Source organism: Galeopterus variegatus, unplaced genomic scaffold (genome assembly GCF_000696425.1).
Source record: "Galeopterus variegatus unplaced genomic scaffold, G_variegatus-3.0.2 Scaffold1473, whole genome shotgun sequence".
Classification (NCBI taxonomy): domain Eukaryota; kingdom Metazoa; phylum Chordata; class Mammalia; order Dermoptera; family Cynocephalidae; genus Galeopterus; species Galeopterus variegatus.
The window spans coordinates 257,346-285,325 of record NW_007727584.1 but is presented as its reverse complement, the minus strand read 5'-3'; the positions used below and the strand labels follow the sequence as shown (position 1 = coordinate 285,325).

Here is a 27,980-nt window from a genome sequence, read left to right as displayed (position 1 = left end):
GGTTCAAAAACTTAACATCTTGACAATTATCCCAGGATTACCTTAAGTAACACTAATATAAATTAATTAGCAGTTATATTTTTTAAGCAGTTCATATGTATCTACGTGCATGTGTCAGAAATGGTGGTAGTGGATAATTTGGTTGAGTAAAAAGATTCTAAAGAAACTAGAAATAATTTGGCATTCTTTCAGATGACTGCACCCTACCACCAAACTGATATAAAAAAAACATATAGTGGAATCTAAGGCCAACTAAATCTAAATCTACTTTTTAAATAAATATTAGCTCCTGAATGAATCATGACAGAGCATACAAATAAGAACAGAACAATGAGTTTTTTCATTGAGGGGAAATTTCAAACAGAAATCATCTGTTCAGGAAGAAAAACCTTTTCAAAAAATCTGAAACTTACCAAATCAATAGGGTAAATGTAGGAAAGCTCAGAGAGTAACTGCCTGCAACGAATTGTCAACTGAGCATTAGTCTTCAGAAAGAGTTCTCTAATGAAGAAAGGAAAGTATATTTATTAAATAATAAAAAAAATTGCTTGCATGCTCTCTAACACTTATTTCCACATAATTAATGCAGAGGAAGATTAAATGGTTTGTAATAGGCCACAGAAACTCAGAAGTAGGGGTAAGCATAATAGCTACCATGAGTCTTGACCTATCTCTAAATACTATCAATCAAGCTAACTATATACTGAGGGCTGTTGGGTGTGCCCAGCACCATGCTAAGAGAGGTAAAGTGTACAAATAATCATTCACTGAGCACCTACTACTAAATGCCAGGAGCATTACAAGTGGCTTTATTTAATTATTACAACTCTAATAGGTTGATATTATTATACCCATTTATAAACAAGGAAACAAGATTTAGAGAGGCTGAGTAAGCTGACCAAGTTTTCATAACCAATATTTAATGAGGCCAATTTGATTTTAGGAAAGATCCATATGGTATTTCCTCAAAAAAAAGTATTCTTTCACTCACAACTACATGTTACGACTACTTCAAAAAACAACCTGTTACAATGTTAGAAAAATAATAAAGTAAAAAAGAATAAGCAAAAAGTTGTAAGATGACTCAGCTCTTCTCTTGAGCAACTTAAGAAATATGACCAACAGAGAAGAAATACCCATAGAATAAATTGCCTGCTTAACTGTGTTAACAATTTAAGAATGAAAGGAATTTAGGTGAAACCTTAGGTCAAAGTGGAATGGGAAAGTTATGATATAATGCAAAGAGCCCTTTTGATATAATATGAAATACATATATGGTCTTTATCCCCAGATCCTATCACAGAGTATCTAAAACCCTTGGAATTCCCCAGGTGATAGGAGTGTCTTTTGTTGTTCATAATGAGTTCCTTTTAATCACAACAGAGTTTATGCTAATGAGGTGACTTAGGGTGGAGCCCCTAGACAACTTTAAGATGGAGCTGTTACTAGAAAGACCAAGTGATTAAAGAGTTGGAACTTTCAGCTCCACCTATCAACTTCTGGGAAACGGGTCAGAGGTGGGTTAGAGATCAAGAGCTATAAAAACTCTTAAGTAACAATATTTGATGAGCTTCCAGGTTGTGGAGGTGCCTGGAGGACAGCGTGCCCAGAGGACACGGAAGCTCCATGCTCCCTCTTCCAGACCTTGCCCTGTACATCTCTTCCACCTGGCTGTTCGCCTGCATCCTTTGTAATATCCTTTATAATAAACCAGTAAACACAAGTGTTTCACTGAGTTCTGTGAGCTGATTTAGGAAATTAATCAAACTCAAGAAAGGGTTATGGGAACCCCAATTTATAGCAGATCAGTCAGAAGCACAGGTAACAACCTGGGGCTTGCAACTGGCATCTGGTGGGTGGGGGGAAGGGTGTGTTCTCGTGCAACTGAGCCCTTAACCTGTGGGATCTGATGCTATCTCCAGGTAGATAGTGTCAGAATTGAATCAGATTATAGGACATCCAGCTGGTGTCTGCTGGAAAATCTGGTGTCAAAGTATTGTTTTGAGTGATATGTGAGAATAGGAAAAACACTTTGGTTTTTCCCATCTAAAACAGCACTAAAGACAATCAGATCTAGTCCTGGCTTTGCTAGTGAGGTGAACAAATAGTAATTTCCTAGAGCCTTGCTTTCCTATCTGCAAATTGAGAGGATTGAAATAGATGATCTCTGTGCTTCTTTCCGGGTTAACATTCTTGAATCCTCAATTGCTAAGGTTTGAAGAAAAATGCAGGACAGGAAGACTTTCCAGGAAAAGTGACTGAAGATAAGCAAAAGAAAAGAAGTTGTGATGAATTAGCAAGTGTTGAAAAAAATAAGGAGAAACACTATTAGCATTTGTCAAATAAATGTCAAGGAGGGAGAGACTAAAATTAACTACTATTATATAGTGTTAATTGAGTCAAGGCTATTTTGAAAGTTAGGCAAATAAATCACCATATTAGGAAGAGAAAAAATATGGTAAAAATGGTATTTTAAGAGGAGAGGTCTGATAGCAACATGGAGGATGGACATGAAAGATGGAGAGACTGACATTAGTAAGATATGTAGGAACTGTTGAGGTAATCTGAATGAGCTAACAAGAAGCAGGAGTAAATCTGCGAAAATTATTGAATAAAAAAACTATCAGCTACACTGCATATAGAAGACAGGAGAAGATGATTCAAACATTAAGCCATGATGCTATGGCCTGGGACACTATAAGAATAGTGTTCATGTTTCTGCTTGTGACTACATACAAGCTAGCTATCATAACTGACCTCTAGCACAGTGCATGACACATAGTGGGTGTTTAATAAATACTTGTTGAATAAATTAATCTGGCACTGAGGTGTACGGAGTATAAATTAATACCAGCAATTTTTAAAGAATGCTACCTTCCCCCATCCTTACAGTAAACTCAGCACTGACAGCAATTATTCTCAGTATTGCATTTACCTTTTTGCAGTGCATTCCTTTCTCAATTCATTTAGGGATTCCTTCTGGAGTTGAAGCTTGAGGTGCTCAGCTGAAAATGCACTTCCTAGAGAGAGAGACGGGAGGAGACAATTCCAGATATAACATTGCAGACAGGACTGCTCAATCACAACCAAAAAAGCAGAGCCAGTCTCCTGACTATGAGAGAAATAAAAAGAGTTAAAAGGCAAAGTGGGCTGAATATGGAGGTTTTGTAGAGGTATTAACTAGAATAAATTTCCCTATTGGTTCAATTTTCACACAAGCGCAGCCTCCAGCAGGAGCCAAAGAGTAAGAGTCTGCCTACAGCTTTCTGGGATTGCTGACTAAGAAACCATGATGAGATTTCAAAATTCAGACTTCACTTTTTAAAAAAAGTGGTTAATTTCATTTCAACCACAAATGCTATATAACAAAATTTCTGAAAGTATAAAAAATAGAGCAGGAAAAATTACCTGCATTTTGACTACTATAATATACTTCATAAATATAAGTAGTTTTTATGAACTTTCATCTTGCTCATAAATGTTTTAGTGAAATTCATAGTGTACAGGAAATGTGTTTTCTGATTTTACCATATTATGTCACAAGCATTTTTACATGTTGACAAATAATATGAGTTATCGCTATATAAACTTTAACTCCATGGATGTGAATTATAGGAATATTCCATTGGATACCCACATACTCCAATTCTATTACAGAACATTTAATTTCCTTTAAGTGTTTGCTTTAGCATTGTAATTACTAATATGTGTTTATATTCCTGATTTCTATGTCTATATCAACTTTTAGAACCTCCATTTTTGTGATCATAAAATCCTTTAACATCTAAGATCCTACTCTGAGAAAATGAGAGCTTATGTTCTTGACAATCCAGGCCTGATAACAACTCCAGAGTTACTCAGCACAGAAGTCTTAGATCCTGACATACTAAGTTTTAGATATTATGAAGGAATTTAGTTTCATGAACTGTGATCCAATAAAAAAAGGTGCCCTAAACTTTTCATTATATTTCTTATATGGAGGAACAGAAAGTAGGTTAATTGTCCAAAATACAGACTTTGGACCTCAGTACTAAATCTACCAATCTAAGCATGCTAGTTATCTGAATAAAGCTTCCAATTCTTGTACCAACATTTGGACTTTTGGGTCATTTCTTTAATGTAAGAGGGCAGACGAGCCTGTTGACTAGGTAACACACCTACCCACAAAAGCCTGTAGCATGATAATCATAGTTGCTTTAAATTCTCTCTCTGAAAGTCCCAATATTTTGAATCATTTCTGAGTATTTTTCTGTTCATTTCTTCTCTCAGCAATATTTTGGTAGTGGTGGTGATGGCAGTGATAGTGATGGGTTTGTTTCTTTTTTTTTTGGTCTCAAAATTTTTAATTGAATGTTGAATATCATGTGTAGGACAATAAAGACTGAGGTGAATAACCTTTATGCCCAGAAAAGGGCATGGCTCTTCTTCCACTATTAATTTTGGGGTTGAGTCAATCCAATCAGGAATTGAGCTAGGTTTGGGTTTTGTTGCTGCCATGGTTATCTTCAGTTTACTACATTCTTCAAATTTATTTAACTTTTCTCTTTTAGGGGGTGCATAGGGATAGTTTGCCAAAAGTTTTTTCCTTAATGATCCTGTATTATCCTCAGATATAGGTATTCTCTGTGAACATGCACCTAAGTAAGGGTCTCTCACCCTGATCTTGCCTCTCTCCAAGTGGTAAACAACTGTGACTGGTTGCTGTGCTTTCTAACCTGGTTGGGGAGTGGGGGAGAAAGTTGCTCTGTTTTCCTGGTCAAGCCAAGAATGCCTGGTATCAGGGCAGAGCTTTCTAAGTGATTCTGCCCCTGCCCCAAAGATAGGAGACCTCTTACAGTCCAGGACCAAAATAATTTCCTACTCTACTCCCAAAAGTTAGTGGATTTTTTTCTTTCCTTTTTAGTTCCTCTAGCTGCAACAGGTTTTTACCTGTGTGCCAGCACTACAGGGTTAGCAGCTCTTCCCCCAGAGCCTTAATTCTTTTTTCCTTCTTCTTTTTTTTTTTTTCGTCAGCTGGACAATATAGGGATTGAACTCTGGACCTTGGTGTTAACAGCACCATGCTCTAACCAAATGAGCTAACTGGCCAGCCTCTTTTCTTTTTAGAGAAGGATTATGCTTTTCTTGCAAGAGTTCCCACTCCTCTCCTCCAGACTTATACTTCGATTTCCTTCCCTGCTCTAAATCATTCTTGTGAATATACAATGGAGGTCCTGAGGCACCCATGTTCTCCTGACTGCTCTCCTGACTGCGCCCCACCCTGCTATCATATATGCCCAGCTGTGCCCTGCTCACTGCAACAGCTGATGCAACATTTGACTTTCCCACCCTGTTGTAACAACTAATGGACCCAGAACTTTTCCCACCTAAACGGAAGTTATAACCATATGTCACCCCTTACCTCACTGTAAAAACCAGAAGTGTGACAATATAAAAGAGACAACCACCGCTGCATTTGGGGCTCAGCCTTTGAGACATGAGTCCGCTGAGCTTTTGTCGGCATCAATAAACTCTGCTTCCTGCTACAAGCCTCGGTGTCCTGCCTCTCCTTGAGAGTTCGCTGTAACATGTATGTAACACGCTGTAACACTTCCTGAGGGATTGCCCGGGAATGAACTCTGCTTCCTGCTACAAGCCTCGGTGTCCTGCCTCTCCTTGAGAGTTCGCTGTAACATGGATGTAACACGCTGTAACACTTCCTGAGGGATTGCCCGGGAATGGCGGAGACGGCAGCTTGACCACCTCCCATGTCTATTGGTCTTGGCCCCCAGGACACACAATGACACAGACTGCATTCAGGCACCAACGGAGAGTTCTCCATGAGTGGGAAAGGCCTCACTGGGTGAACACAGAGGTCAAACCCTGAGCACAACGGAACCCAAAGAGATGTAGGAACCAGACCAGGGAGTTTGGCCCGTCAGGCTAGGTAAGGACCCAGGTCCCACTGGGTTTCTACTCCTGTGAGAGTAGGAGGAGAGCCTGATCACCTCCAAAAGGGGAGAATGTCTTAGTACTCTGTTTCACGGAGGAAACCACATTCCTTGGTCAGGTCAGGATTTCAGTAATTTTTGGGTGGTGAACTCCATTCCACAGAGGAAACCACATTCTCAGGTCAGAATTTCAGTAGTTTTAGGGTGGTGAATGAATGCATGTGGTTGTATTTGAGTGATGAATTGAGTGCGGAGTCCCGATCCACACTTCTGTGGCGAACCTCACACAGCTAAGGGTGACTCTTGCGAGAGGTCCTGACTGGGGTTTATACCGTTTCACCAAGGCCAAGAGGTGCCTGAAATATTACCACAAGGTGAGCGGCCGGAGATGGATGAAATTATTGGAACTGAGTGTCTGTTGCAACATTGATCACGAGTGGAAAACATGGGAGGAACACCTAGCAAACAAACTCCCTTTGCCTTGTATGCTGAGGAATTTTTAAAAGGGCTTTTCTGTTGATTATGGTGTCAAACTATCTCCTGATAAACTCAGGGCATTCTGTGGGGTGGACTGGCCATCTGTCAATGTAGGATGGCCCTCTGAGGGGTCCTTTGACCTTTCCTTTATCTGTCAAGCCAGAAGGGTCATTACTGGCCACTATGGAAATGACCCTCAGGGCCACCCTGACCAATATCCCTATATTGATTCCTGGGAAGACTTAGTTCATTCTCCACCTTCCTGGCTAAAGGCCTGCATGGAAAAACACTGCCAAATTCTCCTGGCCAGAGAAATGTTGGTCCCAGGTCAGACTCACGTGCAAAGGTGACCGCTACATGTGGCCCCCAAGCCAGCTATCCTGCCCTCAGATCCAGGTCTACCATATCCCTATGGGACTAGGCTGACTGCTCATTCATAAGTTTCTCTACCTGCCTGACTGCCCAATACCCTTCAAGTACAGGCCCAAATAACTTTCTCGAAGATCAGAGAAATGTCCCTAATTCCGGGGGATTCCGACGCTCGGATTCTGTCCCTCACCATTCCCCAGGGGGAAGAATGGCAGTTGTTTAGTCTAGAGGCCATGACACCAACATTACTGGAGCTTCCTGTCCAGGTGACCAGAGTCTGGGCTGAACACAACCCACCAGGTCTGGCCAAGGACATTCCCCTGGTCCTGGTGGAATTGAAACCAGGGACAATGCCAGTCGACAAAAGCAATATCATACCCCCTCGATGGGCTCAACAGGGGACACAAAAACATCTGAACATACTCCTCAAATATGGACTTTTAAGGCCATGCCAGTCTCCCTGGAACACACCTCTACTGCCAGTTCAGAAGCCAGGGACCAACGACTTACAACTGGTAGAAGACCTCAGGGCAGTCAACCAAGCAACTGTCACGCTGCCATTCCTAATCCATACACGCTTCTGAGCTTAATCACTGCGGACACTGCTTATTCACCTTTCTGGACCTTAAAGATGCCTTCTTCTGCATCAGACTGGCTCCCCAGAGTCAACCCATTTTTGCTTTCCAATGGGACAGTCCCGAGAGGACTCAAGAACAGTTAACTTGGACACGGTTACCTCAGGAATTCAAGAACTCCCCAACCATTTTCGGCACAAGCCTGGCTACTGACCTAGAGGCTTTCCCAGTCAAACAAAGTGGATGTACTCTGCTCCAATACGTTGATGACCTATTGCTGGCCAGAAGGACCCACCAAGAATGCATGAAAGGGAATGAACTCCTCCTCAACCTGCTTTGGGAAAAAGGACACAAGGTATCTAAGAAAAAGGCCTAAATATGCCACAAAAAAGTCAAATATTTGGGGTTCTATATCTCCCAAGGACAACGCCAACTGGGACCAGAGCACAAACAGGCTGTCTGTTCCATCCCGACCCCTAACACCTGAAGACAGATTCATGAGTTCCTGGAGGCAGCCGGTTTCTGCAGGATCTGGATCTCTAACTTTGTAGTGCTGGCCAAACCCCTATATGAAGCAACCAAAGCGCGGAGGAAAGAAACCCTGATCTGGGAAACAGCTCAACAAAAGGCCTTCATGGACATAAAAAGGGCACTTACGGGCTGGCCCGGTGGTGCACTCAGTAGAGTGCGGTGCTTGGGAGTGTGGCGGCGCTCCCGCCGAGGGTTCGGATCCCATATAGAGACCGGTCCGCTCACTGGTTGAGCGCAGTGCAGGCGCGACACCAAGGGTTGCGATCCCGTTGCCAGTCACGGTACGGGCGTGACACTGAGGGTTGTGATCCCGTTACCGGTCACAAAAAAAGACAAAAAGGAAAAACAAAAAAAAAATAATAATAAACAAATAAAATAAAATAAAAAGGGCACTTACGAGTGCCCCAGGACTAGGACTGCCTGACTTGGAAAAGCCCTTCTTTCTATACATTCATGGGAGACAGGGCATTGTGGTGGGAGTTCTAATTCAGCTTCTGGGGTCCTGGCACCGCCTGTTGGCATACCTTTCTTTTTTTTTTTCCTTTTTGTCTTTTTTCGTGACTGGCAATGGATCGCAACCCTCAGTGTCGCGCCCGTACCGGACCGGGACCGGCTACGGGATCGCAACCCTCGGTGTTTGCCCCTGCACCTCGCCCAGCCAGTGAGCGGCCGGTCTGTATGTGGGATCCGAACCCTCGTCGGGAGTGCCGCTGCGCTTCCCAAGCGGTGCACTGTAGCAGTGCGCCACCGGGCTGGCCCTGGCATACCTTTCAAAACAGCTGGGCTCAGTGGCCCAAAGCTGGCTGCCTGGGCAGTAGTCCATGCTCACCCAGTGAGCAAACCGGCCATCCCTATATAGGATCCGAACCCGTGGCCTTGGTGTTGTCAGCACCACACTCTCCCGAGTGAGCCACAAGGCCGGCCCACTGGCATACCTTTCAAAACAGCTGGGCTCAGTGGCCCAAAGCTGGCTGCCTGGGCAATAGCGGCCACGGCACTTCTGGTTGCCAAAGCTGACAAGTTAACCCTGGGACAAGAAACCACTGTATCAGTGCCCCATGCTGACCTCACTTTGTTGGATTCTAAAGGACATTACTGGCTCACTAATGTCCAACTAACTAGATATCAAGGGATGTTATGTGGAAATCCTCACATACATCTGGAAACCGTTAAAACTCTCAATCCTGCTACACTGTTGCCACTTGGGACTGGAGCATCAGACCATGTTTGTATAGAGGTGATCCATGAGGTGTACTCCAGCTGACCAGACTTCAAAGATCAGCCTCTCTCAGACCCTGATGTTGAGTACTACACAGATGGAAGCAGCGCTGTTGTCAATGGCCAACGCCAAGCAGCATATGCTGTGGTCACTCTCGACTCCACCATCAATGTCAAGGCCTTACCTACAGGGACTTCGGCCCAGAAAGCCAAGTTAATCGCCTTGACCCGTACCCTACAGCTGGCCTTTGTAACTAAAGTCAACATCTACACAATATCCAAGTTTGTCTTTACTACCCTCCATGCCAACGGAGCTTTACATAAGGAATGGGGCTTAATCACCTCAATGGGCAAAAATGTAAAATACCAAGAGGAATTCCTAGAACTCCTGGAAGCAGTTTGGGCTCTGAGAAAGGTGGCAGTCATGCACTGTAGAAGGGGAAAATAGTTCACAAGCCAAAGGAAACCGCAAGGCAGACCAAGCAGCCAAGCTAGCCACCACAGGCCCGCCTCCCATGTCAGACGACCAACAAAAATTAATAGCCCCACTGCTCCCTACTTCTCTGCTCAACTGTACCCCAACTTACACTCCCCAGGAAATAACCTGGTTCAAGACAGAAAATGGAACACTTCTCCCAGAAGGATGGTGGAAACTCCCTGATGGACGGATTGTTATCCCTAATACCCTGGCTCCAAAGGTAGTTAAACACTTCCATGAAGATTCCCATTTTGGACACAGTGTCCAAAACCAGTTTGGGCTGCTACTTTCATTCCACAACTTGACAGTCTGATCTGGACCATCTGCTTGCTATGCACTGTGTGTGCACACAACAACCCCAAATCACACTGAAGTGCCCCTCCGGGAATCCAGGCCATGGGTACAACTCCTTTCAAAAATCTTGAGGTAGACTTCACTAAAATGCCCAGGTCTCAAGGCTGTAAATATCTCCTGGTCTTGGTGTGTACCTATTCTGGTTGGGTTGAGGCCTTTCCTACCTGAACCAAGAAGGCTCATGAAGTAGCCCGAATACTCCTGCAAAAAATCATCCCAATGTTTGGACTACCTTTGGTCATTGGATCTGACAATGGACCAGCATTTGTAGCTGAAATTCTTCAACTGCTAGCCTGGAATTTAAAAATTACCTAGAAGCTGCATACTGCCCATTGACCCCAAAGTTCAGGAATGGTCGAACACATGAACAGGACTACAAAAACTCACCTCAGAAAGCTTTGCCAAAAAACCCACCTGTACTGGAACAAAGTCCTCCCCATGGTTTTGTTCCAGATCTGATCTACCCCCACCAAGCACATGGGCTTCTCTCCCTTTGAAATCCTGTACAGAAGGCCTCTCCTTCTCATCAAGGCTATTCGAGGTGATCTGACATGTGACCTTGCAACAATAACTCCTAGCCTTAGGAAAAAACCATGCAGGCCATTCACCAATGGGTAGGAGTATGACTCCCAGTTAGTCTTAACCCCCCCGTACACCCCTACAAGCCAGGTACCTCTGTTTGGTAAAAGAATGAAATGTACAGCCCCTCAACCCCCTGTGGAGGGGACCTTTTACTGTCTTGTTCATTACCCCTACTGCAGTCAAAGTAGCTGAGGTCACTCTGTGGATATACCACAGCAGACTCAAACCAGCCACAACTGCTTGAGACTGCATTCCTCACCCCACTTTACCCTGCAAGCTGATTCTCCAGAAACAAGGACCCAGACCTGCTTCAGAGACTCCAGACGACATCAGCCCTGCTCTAGTCACTCTGAGGGCTGACTAGTCTACACACAGCAGGAGCCTGAGGATCCCCAGTGAAAAACTGTGCCCCTGCAAAAATTGCTGGACTTTGATTTTTGGGACTGGTGATACTTTTCTTTGATTCACTTTTCTGTTGTGTGTATCCCATTATCTCTTTCTCCTGTTAACAAGTTCGGGGACCTCCAGACAAGCTATACTTCCCATACCCTGAGGGAACATGAACCCTAACCTAATTCTAGCTTGGGCTCTTGCCCTGGTACTCCTCCTTGGCTCCCCACGAATGGGGAAAATGAAGAGGATAGAGGCCGACCTCCTTCTGGCAAGCCTGCCCCACCACAGTCCCAAAATGACCTCCTCCTAAACCACCCGAGTCAGGCTTACCATAGCCCCCAAACAACCCCCTCCTAAACCACCCTCAATTAAGTGCACAATCGTCAATGATGGGGACGAAATAGACGGCAGTACCTGGACCATGTGCACTTCAACTAATCCGGTGGGTAGGATTCACGACTATCTTCAACCCCTCACCAGCCCTGGGTCCTCATCCACCAGCCCTGGGTCCTCTCCAGGCTGAGACTTGGGACTCTACACCCAACTCAAGGCCTCCCTTAAAAAGGCCACCCTAAATCTGCCCACAGTCAGCCAGAATCTGTTTATATACTTTGCAGAAAACATAGCCCAAACCCTAAATGTGTCAAACTGTGGGGTATGTGGGGGAGCCCTAATGAGTGAAGAATGGCCATGGAAGGGATCTAGCTTGGAGGTTTCTGAAATCCTCCTCTGGAATGAGACCATAGTCCCATGGGCATCCGCCCCTCCCCGCAGTTGGGTCCTGTCCTCAGAGGTCATTGGACAGAACTGCTTAAGAAGAAAAGGCTGAAATTTCACTCAATGTGTTGGAAAAATCTTTTGCCAACAAGGGTATTCCTTAAATGAAACTTCCCACACCAGGTGTCCTAGCACCACCACTCACTACTGGGCTCAATCTCTGACCAGTGAGACTGCCCACCACCAGTCCTGTACACCAGACTCCAAACACCCCCAGTTAACAAATTATACAAGATCTTGGCCCTTCCACGGAATTCCAAAAATCAACCAGTACTGGGAAAATTTGAACTCTACTAATCCTAAAACTTGAGGAGCACCTGAAGGGCTCTTCTGGATTTGTAGGAAAAGGGCTTATTCCCATCTCCCCCCAAAAAGGAGTGGATGTTGCACTCTAGGAATTATTCAGCCAGGTTTCTTCCTGTTGCCACACAAGCAAGGTCCCTACCTGGGAATCTCCCTACACGATGACCCAAGGCCCAAATGGTCTATTGAGTTGGGGGAACACAAATGTGGGAAGAACGTGAATGGCCACCTCAGCACATAATACAATATTATGACCCTGCCACCTGGGCTCAGGATGGTAGCTGGGGATACAGAACCCCCATCTACATGCTAAACCATATCATAAGACTCCAGGTAGTTTTAGAAATAATTACCAATGAAACTGCCATGGCTCTAGAACTCCTGGCCAACCAACAAGCCCGAATAAGAAGAACCATTTATCAAAATTTGTTGGCATTAGACTACCCCTAGCAGAGGAGGGAGGAGTTTGTGGAAAATTGAACTCTTCAGACTGCTGTTTACAAATAGCTGACAACCAAAAGGCAGTCACTGACATAGCCACAAAAATAAGAAAATCAGCTCACGTCCCTGAACAAAAAAATGATCAGACTGGAACCCAGGAAACCTCTTCGGAGGCTGGTTTAACATGTTTGGAGGGTTCAAAACCCTTGTTATTATGGTCCTTTTCATAATGGGCACCTGTCTCATCCTCCCTTGTCTGCTGCCTCTGGTAATATGCACAATCACATCCTCCCTGGAGGCGATAAGAGAATGAAAAACAACAGCCAAAATGTTCTCGCTATGGCAATACCAGCCATTAGCCCTGGAGGACCCCAAAAGTCATAATAATGATGCTGTATGACTGAGCCATGTCTGGGCACAGTCAATGCATCAAAGAGGGGAATGAGGCACCCATGTTCCCCTGACTGCTCTCCTGACTGCACCCTGCCCCACTATCATATATGCCCAGCTGTGCCCTGCTCTGCTGCTATGGCTGACTTTCCCACCCTCCTGTAACAACTAATGGACCAGGAATTTTTCCTGCCTAAATGGAAGTTATAACCATATAAAGTCACCCCTTACCCCACTGTAAAAACCAGAAGTGTAACAATATAAAAGAGACAGCCTCATTGCATTCAGAGCTCAGCCTTTGTGACACAAGTCCACTGAGCAGTTGCCAGCATCAATAAACTCTGCTTCCTGCTACAAGCCTTGGTGTCCTGCCTTTCCTTGAGAGTTCGCTGTAACATGGCTGTAACATGCTGTAACATTTCATGCAGAAGAAATTGCAAATGGGGTGAACTGCCTTATATCTGCTATAGTAACATACTAACCCACACTTGACCATTAGCAATTTGTTAAAAGCTTCAGCTGAATTATTTTACCTTCTTACACAGTGGCCCCATCTTCTTCCCATGTTCTACCACTGGTAATTAGTACTCCCATCCTGTCTCTCCTTGGAGGTACCTGTCTTTCCTTGTACATCAGGCTACTTGGTTGCCCTGAGATCTTAGTTCTCTGCTAAATTCAAGAAAAGTTATGACTTTGTACATTATCCAGCTGCTTCTTGTTAGGGTAGAAGTGAAACTCCTTCTAGCTTTCTATGTTCTAGGCAGAGACTGGAAGTCAAATCTGAGGACATTATTATTACTTTTTTTAAAAGCTCTTCTTTGTTCTTTGTATTTTCTGTTTCTTTTAGGTCAGCTATTCTGTTGGTTCAAGTTGGTCTTATTCATGCTATTTTCCTCAAATATCTGATGACCCTTGGTTCTCCCTTCAAATCTATGAATAAGTGACAACATTAATCAGTACAGACAACTAGTTTAGGTTCCCTTTGAAGCTGTAAAAATTTATTTGTATAAAAAGCCTCACCCCTCAGTGACAGCTCAGTATAAGTGAGCAGGTCCTGTTGATAATTCAGCTTTCTGTAAGGGTGTATATGCTAAGAGAAGGCAGTACTTTTACTTTAAACTACCACATCTGTCAAACAAAGAAAACTTTACTTTGGGATTGTGTTATTTCTGGGTATTTCACTCCTAAGTAAAGCTGCCTTTCATGTTTTCCTCTGGGTCAGTTGTAAAAGTCCACAGTCACTTTAGACCCTGCTCCACTTTTCTACCATGCCAAATGCTTATGCCATGGGACCTAACCAGGTCAAGATTCCATTATGTTTAGAAAGCAGCTAGAGCAGATACTATAGGAACTTACTACAGATATGTAAAGTAAAGAGAATGGCTCAGTAGCCCATCTACCCTAATTATTGCTGTGGTTAGTTCCTAGTCCCCATAAATGGAAATTCCAAGCTTAAAGCCTCTACAGGGAACCCTTACTACAGCCATTTCCAGTTGTGTTCTAGGCTGCAGTTTTTCTCTAATTTATTCATCACAACAGTACTATCTACTTTGTGTCTTTGAGAACTGTGGTGAAATGGTAGTTATACTGATGGAACTCTCTTTTGTTTTTACCATCACCATGGATTTATTCTTCATGCTTCTATCTTTATTATCATATCAATGAGTCATTGGGAGAGACAGAAAAACAAATTCATGTGCTTCATTAACCATCTTCCAAAACTGCTTTTTGAAATGTTTGGCCCTGTCTAGTCATATACAGATGTTCCACTCTGTTAATAAGATGACCCGCCTGTTCAGCAAGAACGCAAGTCAGTCACCACACTATTGATAACCAAATGTCCATGTTGGCTCCTATAAATATAACAGCTAAAGAATATGAATCTTGCTTCCATCAACAAAACAAAACACACTCTATCTTTAGGCTCTCGCTCACTCTCTTTCTCTTTCTCTCTTTCTCTCAAGAGTTTGGTCTCAGACTGGTTAATTGCCAGCTCCTGTCAAAATTACAGTTAAAACCAATAAACTATCACTCTGCTGAGTTTTCTACATCAAGTCAGATAACCAAAAACAGTATTTTGGACTACTTTAGCTTCCCTTTCTGCAGAAATGCCTTCTCTGTCCTATGATATATGATGCTGCCCTTATCAAGGGTTAATAGATATTTCTTACTGTAAACTGTAATTGACTATATTATGATATTTAATATCTTGCACATAAGAATCTGCATGCCAAATTCTCCTCAGAATTTGGTGCTAAGAGAATTTTTTTTTCTTTCCCTTAAAGAACTGATAGGCTTCCTTATAACAGGCAATGGAAAGCACTTCATACTTATCATACCTCTACACAATTGGCCAGACTGCTGAGGTCAGAGCTAATTTCAGTTCTTAGGAACAATAGGCACATCCTGTGGGAAGCACCATACTCCTAATCCTCTGGGAATTGATTCCAAAAACAGCCACCCTCAAATCCAAGGATGCTCAAGGCCCTTACATAAAATGGCATAGTATTTGCATATAACCTATGCACATCCTCCTGTATACTTTATTTCATCTCCAGATTACTTACAATACCTAACACAACATAAAATGCTATGTAAATAGTTGTTACAATGTATTTTATTTGTATCTTTTATTGTTTTTTTTTTTTTCAAATAATTTTGATCTACACTTAGTTGAATGTGCAGATGTGAAACTATGGATATGGAGGGCTGATTCTATCTGGAAAGCCCATGGACTTAGGAATCAGAGAAAATCTGGGTTGAAATCCTACATATGCTACTTTCAAGACTCTAGACAAGTCTCAATTCCTCTGAGCTTCACTTTCCTTATCTGTAAAATAGAGATAATTTCATTTTTGTTCAATATTTGCATTCTCTGTACCTGCCCCCATGAAGCTCCAAGTGGGTAGAGAAAAATCACATAACAGATCTGATTGATTTTACTTTAAAATAATAACCACAAGCATAAACAGGCACAATGTCCAGCAGTCCTACTACAATTCCCTAATTAGTTTACTTTCCCATTCTTAGAGATGACTACTCTACATATTCCTTACAATCTTTAAATCTTCTCTTAATTCCAATAATTGGCTAATGACCTCACTTCATGCTATCCTGAAATAACAGAAGGATTCTTTCATAGTCCTTCCTACCACTTATATGTAGACTCACCTGCCCCTATGCCATTTTCTCAGCTTTCTACTCCTGCCCAACGGGAAAGGCAAATACTTTCACCTATACTCTGAATCCCCTCTCATTCCAACCCCATCTCAGGCCACTCTAACACATTATGTACCAAATGCAGTGCCTCTTTTTTATTCCACAAGCCAAGCTCTTCCTCCATCCAGGCCTTTTCACTTGCTGTCCCTGTTGGCCTCCAGGTCTTATCTCACAAGACTGAGCTCCTTACGCAAACCTTTTCTGAGCAATCTGTAAAAAATGCTCTCCCAGAGTCACCTTCTATTACTGTAAGTAGTTTCTATACTTGTCACATCCAACACTATCTAGTTTATTTGCTGGTTTCTTGTTTACTGTCTCACCTGCTAGCTAAGGACCAAAATTTCAGAAATTTTAATACTTTCCTTTTCCTTCTTCATGCCAAAACCTGCTTCTCCTACTACTCGTCTTGCTGAATGGGTTCAACCATCCTGCCAGTTGGCCAAACCAGTAATTAGAAGCTATACTAACCCTTCTCTCTTCTCTCCTCTAATTCAAGAAGCTATTAATAGCAGAATCTATCATCTAATTATCTCTTGAACCTATACACTCTCTCCTTCCTCTACATTTCCAATCTGTTTAGATTTTAATTATGTACTGCTTAGATTACTGGAAGTAACTTCCTAACTGGCAATTCTCTACCCTCAACTGTGCAATCAAAGAGAACTTACTAAAATATACATCTAGTCTGTACTCTGTACTGTACTCCTATCTACCTTTTGTCTTTATCTCCAAATTTTTCAGTATAAAGTTCCTTCACTTCTCTAGCCTCTCCTATGGACACTTACTGATATAAGTCCTTAGCTGAAGGAATTACTTTCCTTTACTGGAATTACTTGCAACCCCTAATCTATTTCCATGCCTCTGTTTAAACTACTCCCTTTACCTGGGAGGTCTCACCTTCTCCATATATATATATATGCTTATCTTCTGTGTTCCTATAATGCCCTCTATATTTCTCTGTCATATACTTATCACACCTGTCATTATGATCCTAATGTCTCACAGTGTCTGGTTCTTTGTAAGTGTTCCACAAATGATGAATAAATGAATTTTTGAACGCACACACACACACGTACACACAAATACCGATGCTCTTCCTACTCCCTTTATGTGCCTTATGATCTCTTTTTACCTCTATGTTGAACCAACTAATTTGTAAACATATTTTTTGTAATTGCCACTTCCAGTGCTTTTTTGGGAATGAGTGGAGAAAAAATTATGACAAACTAAAATATAATTCTGTCAGGTGTCATATTTCTACATATCTATACCTTCTATTGCAAAATGGGGAGATTAAAATATGAAGTTTGTTTTTCCTACAATCCAATTAAGACATTACTGGAATAAATCATTTACAAATATATGGAAACTGAATAATTTGAAAGTAAAATCTGAAGTTTGCTTAGGACCCATATTTGCCCCTCTGGCATTCCACGCCCCCCACCCCAAATTGTCTGGCGCTTACTGTCTTTCACAAGATGCATGCAATGCTTACAACTAACAGTAAGGAAACTTTAATAGAATAAATCCCAGAGAAAAATTGTCCTCAGCTCTGGAAATTTTTGAAAGACAGATATTAATAATTTTGAAGGAAGCCTCTTTAGAAATTTCTGTCAGATGGCTACTATTAAAAAAATCAGAACACATACAGACCAATAAAATTTAAATTTTGGCATCATTTCAAATAAATATCTGTTTAGTTAAAAAATCGCAAGAAGTAATTTTTCATAAGTGGCCTTACAATGTGAGAGGTCTTTATAACTTCAAATATAAACCTATGACCTTTGGATAGAAACTAAAGTATCAATTTAAATATACTGTAGAATTCTTCTTTTATCTGAGATGCAGGCCAAAAGAACACTATAATTTAATGACCAAGCAGAAGTTAATTAAATAGAACAAACTACATATATAGGTCGCCTTAATTACTCAAATTTCTTGCAAAATGACAATAAGAAACTACCATAATTGATGAGGACCTCATATAAAACATTTATTATTTTGGCAATAACTTTTATTCACTGAAGTTACCAAGATGAATTTCTTTCCTCAAATTTGAGCAATGAAATCTGACATACCTGACCTCTGTCTTCTACACACTGTCACCAAAAGAATGTGTTTGTTTTTGCTCTTGTTTACCAAAAAGAAATGAAAAATCTAAGTAAGAAAGGATAAGAGTATGGCTAGTTAGGGAATTCTAATAGGACTTTCCCAACAAATGGCTTTCCAGTTAACAGATATGTCAACACCTACAGGCACACTTGGGTCAGAGAACCTTTTTTTTTCCCCCTTGGTATATTTTATTGCCCGGAAATATATCACTGGCATTAAACTTTGAGTAACAAAGAGATTTCTAAAAAAGGTGAACAGATTCCCATCCTTTTTTGCCAATCCTACCCTCCTGAGATAAGCAGAATCTTAGCACTAGAAGAAATCTGGACTGTATAATTCAGAATTCATTTTGTTTTGTTGGTTTGTGGAAGGAAATAAACTCCAATAGGATTATCTTGGGTTGGCCAGTTAGCTCAGTTGATTAGAGCACAGCCTTATAAAACCCCAATAGGTTGAATAATTTGTGTAAGGACAAACTGAGAAAATGGCAGATCTTTAATCCAGATCTTTTAATTAATTAAGGTGATACCAAATCAAAGCAATCTTTGGGGAAAAATTCACTTTACCCATCCTGTAACAAAAAGGAATATAGCAGAACAAAGATCTTTAGCTAATGGTCTACAGGCCAAATGGAAAAACAGCAAACTCTCAGTTTACCTGTTGGACACACACTACAGAAAGCAGTAATAACACTTTGTTTAGTGGAAAAAAGACAGACTTTGTAGTCAGAGAAACCTATATTTGAATTTGGATCTGTCACTTCACTGTGACCTTGGGAAGTGTCTCTGAGCCCCAGTTTTCCTCATTTGGGAAAAGGGAGTAAAAATTTATCCCTTAGGACTACTTTAAGAATTAAATGACATACCATAACTAAAATATGTTACAGGATTTCAATAAAAGTTATTTGCTTCATAGAATTTATGTGGGATTCAAATCAATGTACTTTGCAAGGTTCTAGACAGTATGGAATAATGAGAAAAACACAGAATTTGGAGTTAAAAGGTCTGGGTCCACATCTCACCTTTGTTCTCAATAGTCTATGAGTTCCTGGCCAAGTCACTTACCTTCCCAGTACCTCATACATAAAACAAAGTTAACATACGCCTTCCTTAACTGTACAAGAACCTCCTAATTGTAAAGAAATACATATATATTATACTTACTATCAAGAAAATAATTGCACCGAAAAGTAACTTCTTCCTACAAAGATTGGAGAATTCTGCTTTTATAAAATTAACATCACTTCCCAGGCACCAGTGAAATATTCTTGGATTTTTATCAACATCTGTTTATAAGTCACCTAGATCCTAATAAACACATTTCCTTAAGACCAATGTTTCATTCCATTTTTTGAACCAAATTTCCAGCCAACTAATTTTGATAGAGTATTGCTTCTCAAAGATTTCGGGGTTGAGTTAGGACAAAAGACCCTATAAAACAACACAGAAACTGTTAATGGGAAGGTTACTTGGCTTGAGACACTAATGAGGGGAAATCTGTTTTTTATTAAACATCATAAGTTAAACTACTAATATCTTCCAGAAATGAAAATATAAACATTAATACTGAAAAGATCAGCTCATGACCCAGCTGGAAATTGCTACAGACCACAAGTTGAGAACCACTGCCTTTGAGGTATAAGAATGGAAAATTTATGGGTGTGGAGTAATGAGGCCCCTTGGAGTTATGTGGCCACTCAGCAAGTCAGCAGCATGGATAGAAATTATCTTTTTGCCTTTTTCCAACAAATCATCCTGCTGCAATGAATTTTTACAAACAAAAATATAAAATATATAATAGGCACCTGGTTTCTTCCAAATGTTTATACAAATTAATTCCAATGGCACCATATGAGCAGCTATCCTTACTGAACAGATGTATAAAAAGATGCAGAAGTAATTCCTCTGTGGTCATTCAGAACAATCAGCACCAAAGCCAAGATTAAATATCATATGTTACTGACTCTGTGTCCTAACCAAGCTCTCGGGCTTGGAACCAAGTGCCTATATAAGCACCAAGTGCCAAAGTCATGATACGTAAGTACTCACCAGTAACATTCACACTAGCAAATCTTTTCACTACTGCCTAGCAAACACATTAAATCAAAGCTGCAAATGCAAGTCACAAGTAATTTTTCCCTTTCATGTGAGCAAATAGCAGTGATTCAGGTGCTTCTAAAGTATTTTAACTTGCATTAAATAGTACATTCATGTAACTGTACAAGAATAATATTCAACACAAACATACAATAGAATGTTTAGAATAGAATATATAACAATAAATACATCTTTGGTTACCTAGCACAACCACTATGAAGAACAGGGGTCCCCAAAAAGGAGGTAAATATCTGCTAGTAAATATATTTGGTTATGTGTATCCTTCCCACTCCCCAATGCTGATCACCACAAACTACAGAGATTCCCAATGGTCATAAGAATGAAGCCAACAGCAGCACTCTTTCTCCTACTTAAGGTGGAGACCAGAGTGTCAACACTAGATCCTAACCTTCTAATGATTCTAATAGTTTAGACAAATAAAAATAGTTCTTGTCTCAAAAACATGCATAAAAGTGAGAATAGGGCTCCTGAAGTACAAAGTCAGTGTTAAAAGTCAACAATTCTAACCCATCATGGCAAATACAAATTTAACTTGAGAATTACCATACTTGCTCTCCATAATAAAGCAGAGATACAAGAATGTGCACCTGACTTGACTGTCAGAATTAAAACACTAGAACAGATACCTACAAAATCCTATAATCTTCCTTTGCAGCATAGTTAGGCACCAGTAACTTTGAACACAGACTCCATCACAACTTACTACATGGCTTTGGGCATATAACTTGCTATGTGGCTTTGGACAAATCATCATCTGTAAACTGGATAATAATAAATAATATCTTTATTATTAGGATGATAATATATCTTTAACTCATGGGACTATTAGCAAAGACCAAATGAGATAAAAAATAGAAAATATATGACATCGTCTAGCACTAATATTCTATACACATGAGCAATTAATACAAGTTTGTATTCTATAAAACGTAAATACAAGCTTGTATTATATAAATACAAGCAATTATTATTACACCTCAGTCTTTTTTTTTTTTCAATGCTATAGAAATCATGGTTTGGAGGACAGAAATCACACTTCAGAGGTTCACTTGCTTATAGTCTGCTGACAGACATCTTGGGACTTCCTTGTATCATAACAGGCAAAAACGCAACCAGTAACATTATCTCCCCATCTTTTTACTATATAGCATACACAATGACATGCATTCCATGTATCATCTCTCATTGGTGTAAGAAAATAATCTAAGTGATTCATCAGAAATAACTTATCTGAGGGTGTTTTAACTGATTCAGGCCCAGCCCAAAAGTTGTCTGACTGGTCCAGCCTATTCCCAGAGGGTTTCTGAACAGATAAGAGCTCTCCTTGAGATGGTAATTAGTTACTAGCCCCCACGGTTTTCTTCCTTCCCTGGTGTTTCTCCTTTCACAGGGCTTAATCAGGCCTTTTTCACGGACTTGTTCTGAGCCCCCAAAGGAATTCCATGCAAGGGGGTAATAAATTTTAGCTGTTGTTCAGGAAGATTGTGCACCCCGTAGTACTCAGCCAATGAGGAAGTGGGGGGAGGGACTTGCGTACTAGGGAATAAATTGCTGCTACAGTCCTTTTCCATGTGCCTGTCCCTCAGACACCTGAACCTTATAAGGCCCTAATAAAGTCTTGCTTCACTGTATCTCATGTCTCTGTGTCCATCCTTCGGCACTGGACGGGTGAGGGCATTTCTCACAATTGGCTAAGTGAATATAAGTTACTTACCTCAAATGATCTAAACAGACATTTCATACAGGAAAGAGACATATAACAGATAAGCACAAAAATATGCTTAGCCTCATTAGTTATTAGGAAAATACAAGTGAAAACCACAATGAGAAACCACTACATATCCACTAGCATGGCTAAAATTAAAAACATTTGCATGTGGAGTAAATGGAACTCTCACACTTAGATAGTGGGAATGCAAAACAGCTTAGCAGTTTCTTATGAAGTTAAACACACATTTAGTATACATCCAACAACCCCCTAGTTGCTTAATTAAGAGAATACACCCACAGAAAGCCTTGTACTTGAATACCTACAGCAGCTTTATCCATAATAACTCAAAACTGGAAACAAACCTAATGTCCATCAACAGGTAAATGTATAAACAGATTGTATATACATACAATAGAATACTACTCAGCAATAAAAAGAGATGAATTTCTGACACATGCAACCACACAGATAAATCCCAAATCCATATGCTAAGTGGAAAAAAGCCAGACATAAAAAAGTATATATTGTATAATTCTAGTCTTAGAAAAGGCAAATGATGTCAGAAAACAGATCAGTAGTTTCCAATAGTGAGCAGGGTGGGGGAAGAAATTGACTACAATGAGGCAAGAGGGAATTTTTAGGGTGATGGAAATGGTCTCTGTCACTGATTGTGGCGGCAAGTTACTTGCCTGAATACATTAGTTAAACCTATCAAATTGCATATATAAAATTGATTAATTTGCATGTAAATTATACCTCAATAAAACTGATTTTTTTTTCCTTTTTGTCTTTTTTCGTGACCGGCAACGGATCGCAACCCTCAGTGTCGCGCCCGTACCAGACCAGGACCGGCAACGGGATCGCAACCCTCGGTGTTGCGCCCGCACCTCGCTCAGCCAGTGAGCCGCAGGTCTGTATGTGGGATCCGAACCCTCCGCGGTAGCGCCGCTGCGCTCCCAAGCGGTGCACTGTAGCAGTGTGCCACTGGGCCGGCCCAATAAAACTGATTTTTTAAGAAGATAAGGAAAGGCAAAGAAAGGAAAGTTCATAGATTGAGCTCTTACAAATTCATTAAAAAATAATTAACACAAAAATGACAAAATGGGTAAAGGTCCTGAAAATGGTAAACCACAGAATGAGAACCACAAAAAACTTATAATAAACACCATATGTAATAGTGAAATATAGAAAGCTTTTGCCCTCAGACTGAAAATGAGACAAAGATATCTACTGTTACCACTTCTATTTAATATTGTACTGGATACCCAGTTAGTGCAATCAGGCAAGAGAAAACTTTTAAAGGCATACATATTAGGAAATGAGAAATAAAAATGGCATTACTTGCAGATGAGCTCATTGAATACACAGGATATTCAAAGGAATCTAACCATTATTAGAATTAATTAGTTCTTTGGATATAAAATAAATATACAAAAATCACCTATAATAAGCACATTAGTCATTAAGGAAATGTGAATAAAAACTACAATGAGATACCACTCTACACACACTAAGAAGCTGAAATAAAAAAGAGAGATAACAGCAAGTATTGGTGAAGATATGGAGATACTGGAACTGGCATACACTACTGGTGGTAATGTAAAATGGTACAGATGCTATGGAAAATGGTTGGCAGTTGCTCAAAAACTTAAAAATAGTCACCATATGACCACAATTCCATTTCCAGGTGTATCCAAGAGAAATGAAAACACATGTCCCTACAAAAATGTGTACATGAATGTCCACAGTAGCATCATTCATGATAGCCAAAGAGTGGAAATAACCCAAATGTTCATCAACTGATGAATGGATAATTAAAATGTGATATACCTACATAATTAAATATATTATTTAGCAATAAAAAAATAATATACTGACACATGCTACAATATGGATGAACCTTGACAATATTATGCTAAACAAATGAAGTTAATTAGCTTAATTAAGTTTAATTATAATGTAACTAAACTAAAATGTAAATAAACATAGCAAGAGCTACAGCTGTAGGGCTTTAAATAATATTAACAATTGATATTGAGGCACTTATGCGTGCCCAGCTGTGCCCCGCTCTACTATAATGGCTAACTGAAACAGGACCCCTGCCCTGTTATCAGACATGCCCAGCAGTACTTCACTCCATCCTGCTATCATGCCAGCCCAGCTGTAATAGCTAACAGAACCAGGACTGTCCACCTGGTAGAAAGATATCACCATATGAGGTCACCCCCTTGCCCTGCTGCAAAAAACCCAGGAAAGCTATGGTATAAAAGAAACAGCCCCACTGCATTCAGGGCTCTGCAACATGAGTCTGCTGAGCTGGTGCCAGCACACCAATAAACCCTGTTTCCTGCTCCAAGCCTCGGTGTCCTGCCTTTCCTTCAGAGTTCACTGTAACACACTACAACAATATCATCAAAATATCCACATTTTCCAAAGCAATCTACACATTCAATGCAATCTCTATCAAAATATCAATGACATTCTTCACAGAAACAGAAAAACAATCTTAGAATTTTGTATGGAACCACAAAAACCCCATATAGCTAAAGCAATCATTTTGAACACAGTTGGAGGCATCACACTTCCTGACTTCAAAATATGCTATAAAGCTACAGTAACCACAACAGCAAGGTACTGGCATAAAAACAGACAAATTTACCATGGTATAGAATACAGAGCCTCCAAATAAACCCACACATTTACAGCCAACTGATTTTTGACAAAGGCAGCAAAAACATACACAGCGCAAAGGACAGCCTCATCAATAAGTGGTCCTGGGAAATCTGAATATCCACATACAGAAGATTAAAACTAGACCCCTGTCTCTCACTGTATTAGTCAGTGTTCTCCAGAGAGACAGAATCAATAGGATATGTTATAAATATATGAGAGGGGATTTATTAGGGGAACTAGCTCACTCAATTGTGAAGAGAAGTCACACGATAGGCTGTCTGAAAACTCGATGCTGGAAATGTGGCTCAGTCCAAGTCCAAAGGCCTCAAAACCATGGAAGCCAATGGTGTCTTTTGTGTAAGTCCTAGAACACAAAAACTGCTGAGTTCTCAAGCTCTGCGGTCCACAGACCCAGGAGAGAATAGTATATCCCAGTTCCAATGGATAGAGAGAGCTATTTGCCTTTTTTCTACATTTTTTTTTTCTCTCCAGGTCCCTAGAGGATTGGATAGTTCCCACCCACGTTGAGGGTGGATCTTTCCAATACAGTCCACTCAGGCTCTCAAGCTAATCTCTTCTGGAAACACCTCATGGACACATCTGAAAAGACTGCTTTACCAGGTTTCTTGGCATTCCTTAATCTAATCAAGTTGACACTTAGAATTAACCTTCACACTCACCATGCACAAAAATAACTGAAAATGAATCAAAGACCTAAATTTAATACCTCAAACTATGAAACTACTAGAAGAAAAATAGAGGAAATGGGAATAGGCAACACTTTTTTGAGTGACACTACAAAGGCACAGACAACTAAAGCAAAAATACACAATGGGACCACATAAAACTAAAAAGCTTCTGCACAGCAAAGTGACACAATCAACAAAGTGAAGAGACAACCTACAGAATGTGAAAAAGTGTTTGCAAACTACAGACAAAGAGCTAATATCTAGAATATATAAGGAATTCAACTCAACAGCAAAAAAATGAACAAAGCAATTTAAAAATGGGCAAAGGACCTGAACAGACATTTCTCAAAAGGAGACATACAAATGGCGAAAAGGCACATGAAAAAATGCTCAACATCACTAATCATCAGGCAACTGCAAATAAAAACCACAATGAGCTATTGTCTCACTCCAGTTAGAATGCTTATTTATCAACAAGACAGAAAATAACAAATGCTGGTGAGGATGCAGAGGAAAAGGAACTCTCCTACATTGTTTCTAGAAACGTAAATTGGTACACCCAATGTGGAAAACAGAATGCAGGTTCCTCAGAGAACTAAAAAACAGATTAACCTTACAACCCAGGTGTTCCAGTACTGGGTATATAACCAAAGGAAATGAGAAAAATGTATCAAAAAGACACTTGCATTCCCATGTTCATTGCAGCACTATTCACAATAGTCAAGAGGTGGAATCAATCTAAATGTCCATCAACGAATGAATTGATTAAAAAAAAAAACTGTAGTGTATGTATGTATATATATACACACACACACACATACACACAAACACTTTTTTGAGTGACACTACAAAGGCACAGACAACTAAAGCAAAAATACACAATGGGACCACATAAAACTAAAAAGCTTCTGCACAGCAAAGTGACACAATCAACAAAGTGAAGAGACAACCTACAGAATGTGAAAAAGTGTTTGCAAACTACAGACAAAGAGCTAATATCTAGAATATATAAGGAATTCAACTCAACAGCAAAAAAATGAACAAAGCAATTTAAAAATGGGCAAAGGACCTGAACAGACATTTCTCAAAAGGAGACATACAAATGGCGAAAAGGCACATGAAAAAATGCTCAACATCACTAATCATCAGGCAACTGCAAATAAAAACCACAATGAGCTATTGTCTCACTCCAGTTAGAATGCTTATTTATCAACAAGACAGAAAATAACAAATGCTGGTGAGGATGCAGAGGAAAAGGAACTCTCCTACATTGTTTCTAGAAACGTAAATTGGTACACCCAATGTGGAAAACAGAATGCAGGTTCCTCAGAGAACTAAAAAACAGATTAACCTTACAACCCAGGTGTTCCAGTACTGGGTATATAACCAAAGGAAATGAGAAAAATGTATCAAAAAGACACTTGCATTCCCATGTTCATTGCAGCACTATTCACAATAGTCAAGAGGTGGAATCAATCTAAATGTCCATCAACGAATGAATTGATTAAAAAAAAAAACTGTAGTGTATGTATGTATATATATACACACACACACACATACACACAATGGAATACTAGTCAGCTATTTTATTTTATTTATTTTATTTTATTTATTTATTTATTTATTTATTTTGTCTTTTACCGTGTCCGGCAACGGATCGCAACCCTCAGTGTCGCCCCCGTACCGGACCGGGACCGGCAACGGGATCGCAACCCTCGGTGTTGCTCCCGCGCCTCGCTCAGCCAGTGAGCGGGAACCGGTCTGTATGTGGGATCCGAACCCTCGGGCGGGAGCGCCGCCGCGCTTCCCAAGCGGTGCACTATAGCAGTGTGCCACCGGGCCGGCCCCATAGTCAGCTATTTTAAAAAAGGATATTCTATCATTTGCAGCGACATGGATGGAACTGAAAATCATCACATTAAGTGAAGTAAGTCAGGCACAGAAAGAGGAATACCACATGATCTCATTCATAAGTGGAATCTAAACAAAAAAAAGGAAAAAGTAGTCCTCAAAGAAGTAGAGAGTAGAATAATGGTAACCAGAGGCCAGGAAGGCAGGGTGGACAGGGAAGAGGAGAAGTAGACTAATGGGTAGAAACTATGCTATATACCTTCAGTGAATCATTGTGCAGTACATGCATGTATTGAAACAACCTCATGAGTACGTAAATGTTAAAATAAATGTTTGTAATTAAAAATATTTTAAAAATAATTGCTAATCTATCTATAAGGTTTCTAGTGAACTTTTCCTTGAATATTATAATAATTAATATCACTTTTAAAAAATCAATGTATATCTCTCAGCAACAAGTTGAAGATAAATTTAAATATATTTACAGAAGCGGAAGTTCAGCAGAGCCCACGTGCCCTGCAGTGCCAGCACGCAACACAGCAGGTAGGACTCACTACCGCTGCCCGACTCCATCCCCAGCCAGGCTGAGTGCATGCTGACCAGAGAGGTGCCTCCCCAGAGAGGCCAAGTCCCGAGGTGACCATACACCCAAGGCACGAGTGGCCAACAAAGCAGACACTAAGGCAGCCATACCAAATTGGCAGCCCCAGCAGCATCCTAGCCAGACAATAGTGTCACACCAGTGGACCATGAAATCCCCTGCTACAATGACTAAACATCAAAGGAAAAG

At 40.6% G+C, this 27,980-nt stretch overlaps 1 protein-coding gene across 1 annotated transcript in view; it reads right to left on the bottom strand.

Moving 5' to 3' along the window:
- LOC103594074 (UV radiation resistance-associated gene protein) overlaps window positions 1-27,980 on the bottom strand; it is a gene marked incomplete at its 3' end in the record, with an annotated part of 302,923 nt that overhangs the window by 99,291 nt on the left and 175,652 nt on the right. The window contains exons 9-10 of the mRNA XM_008577262.1: window positions 2,936-3,020; window positions 414-501 (exon numbers count right to left, since the gene is read on the bottom strand). Of these exons, the coding sequence (XP_008575484.1) occupies window positions 414-501; window positions 2,936-3,020 (173 nt within the window). The remainder of the gene's footprint in view (window positions 1-413; window positions 502-2,935; window positions 3,021-27,980) is intronic.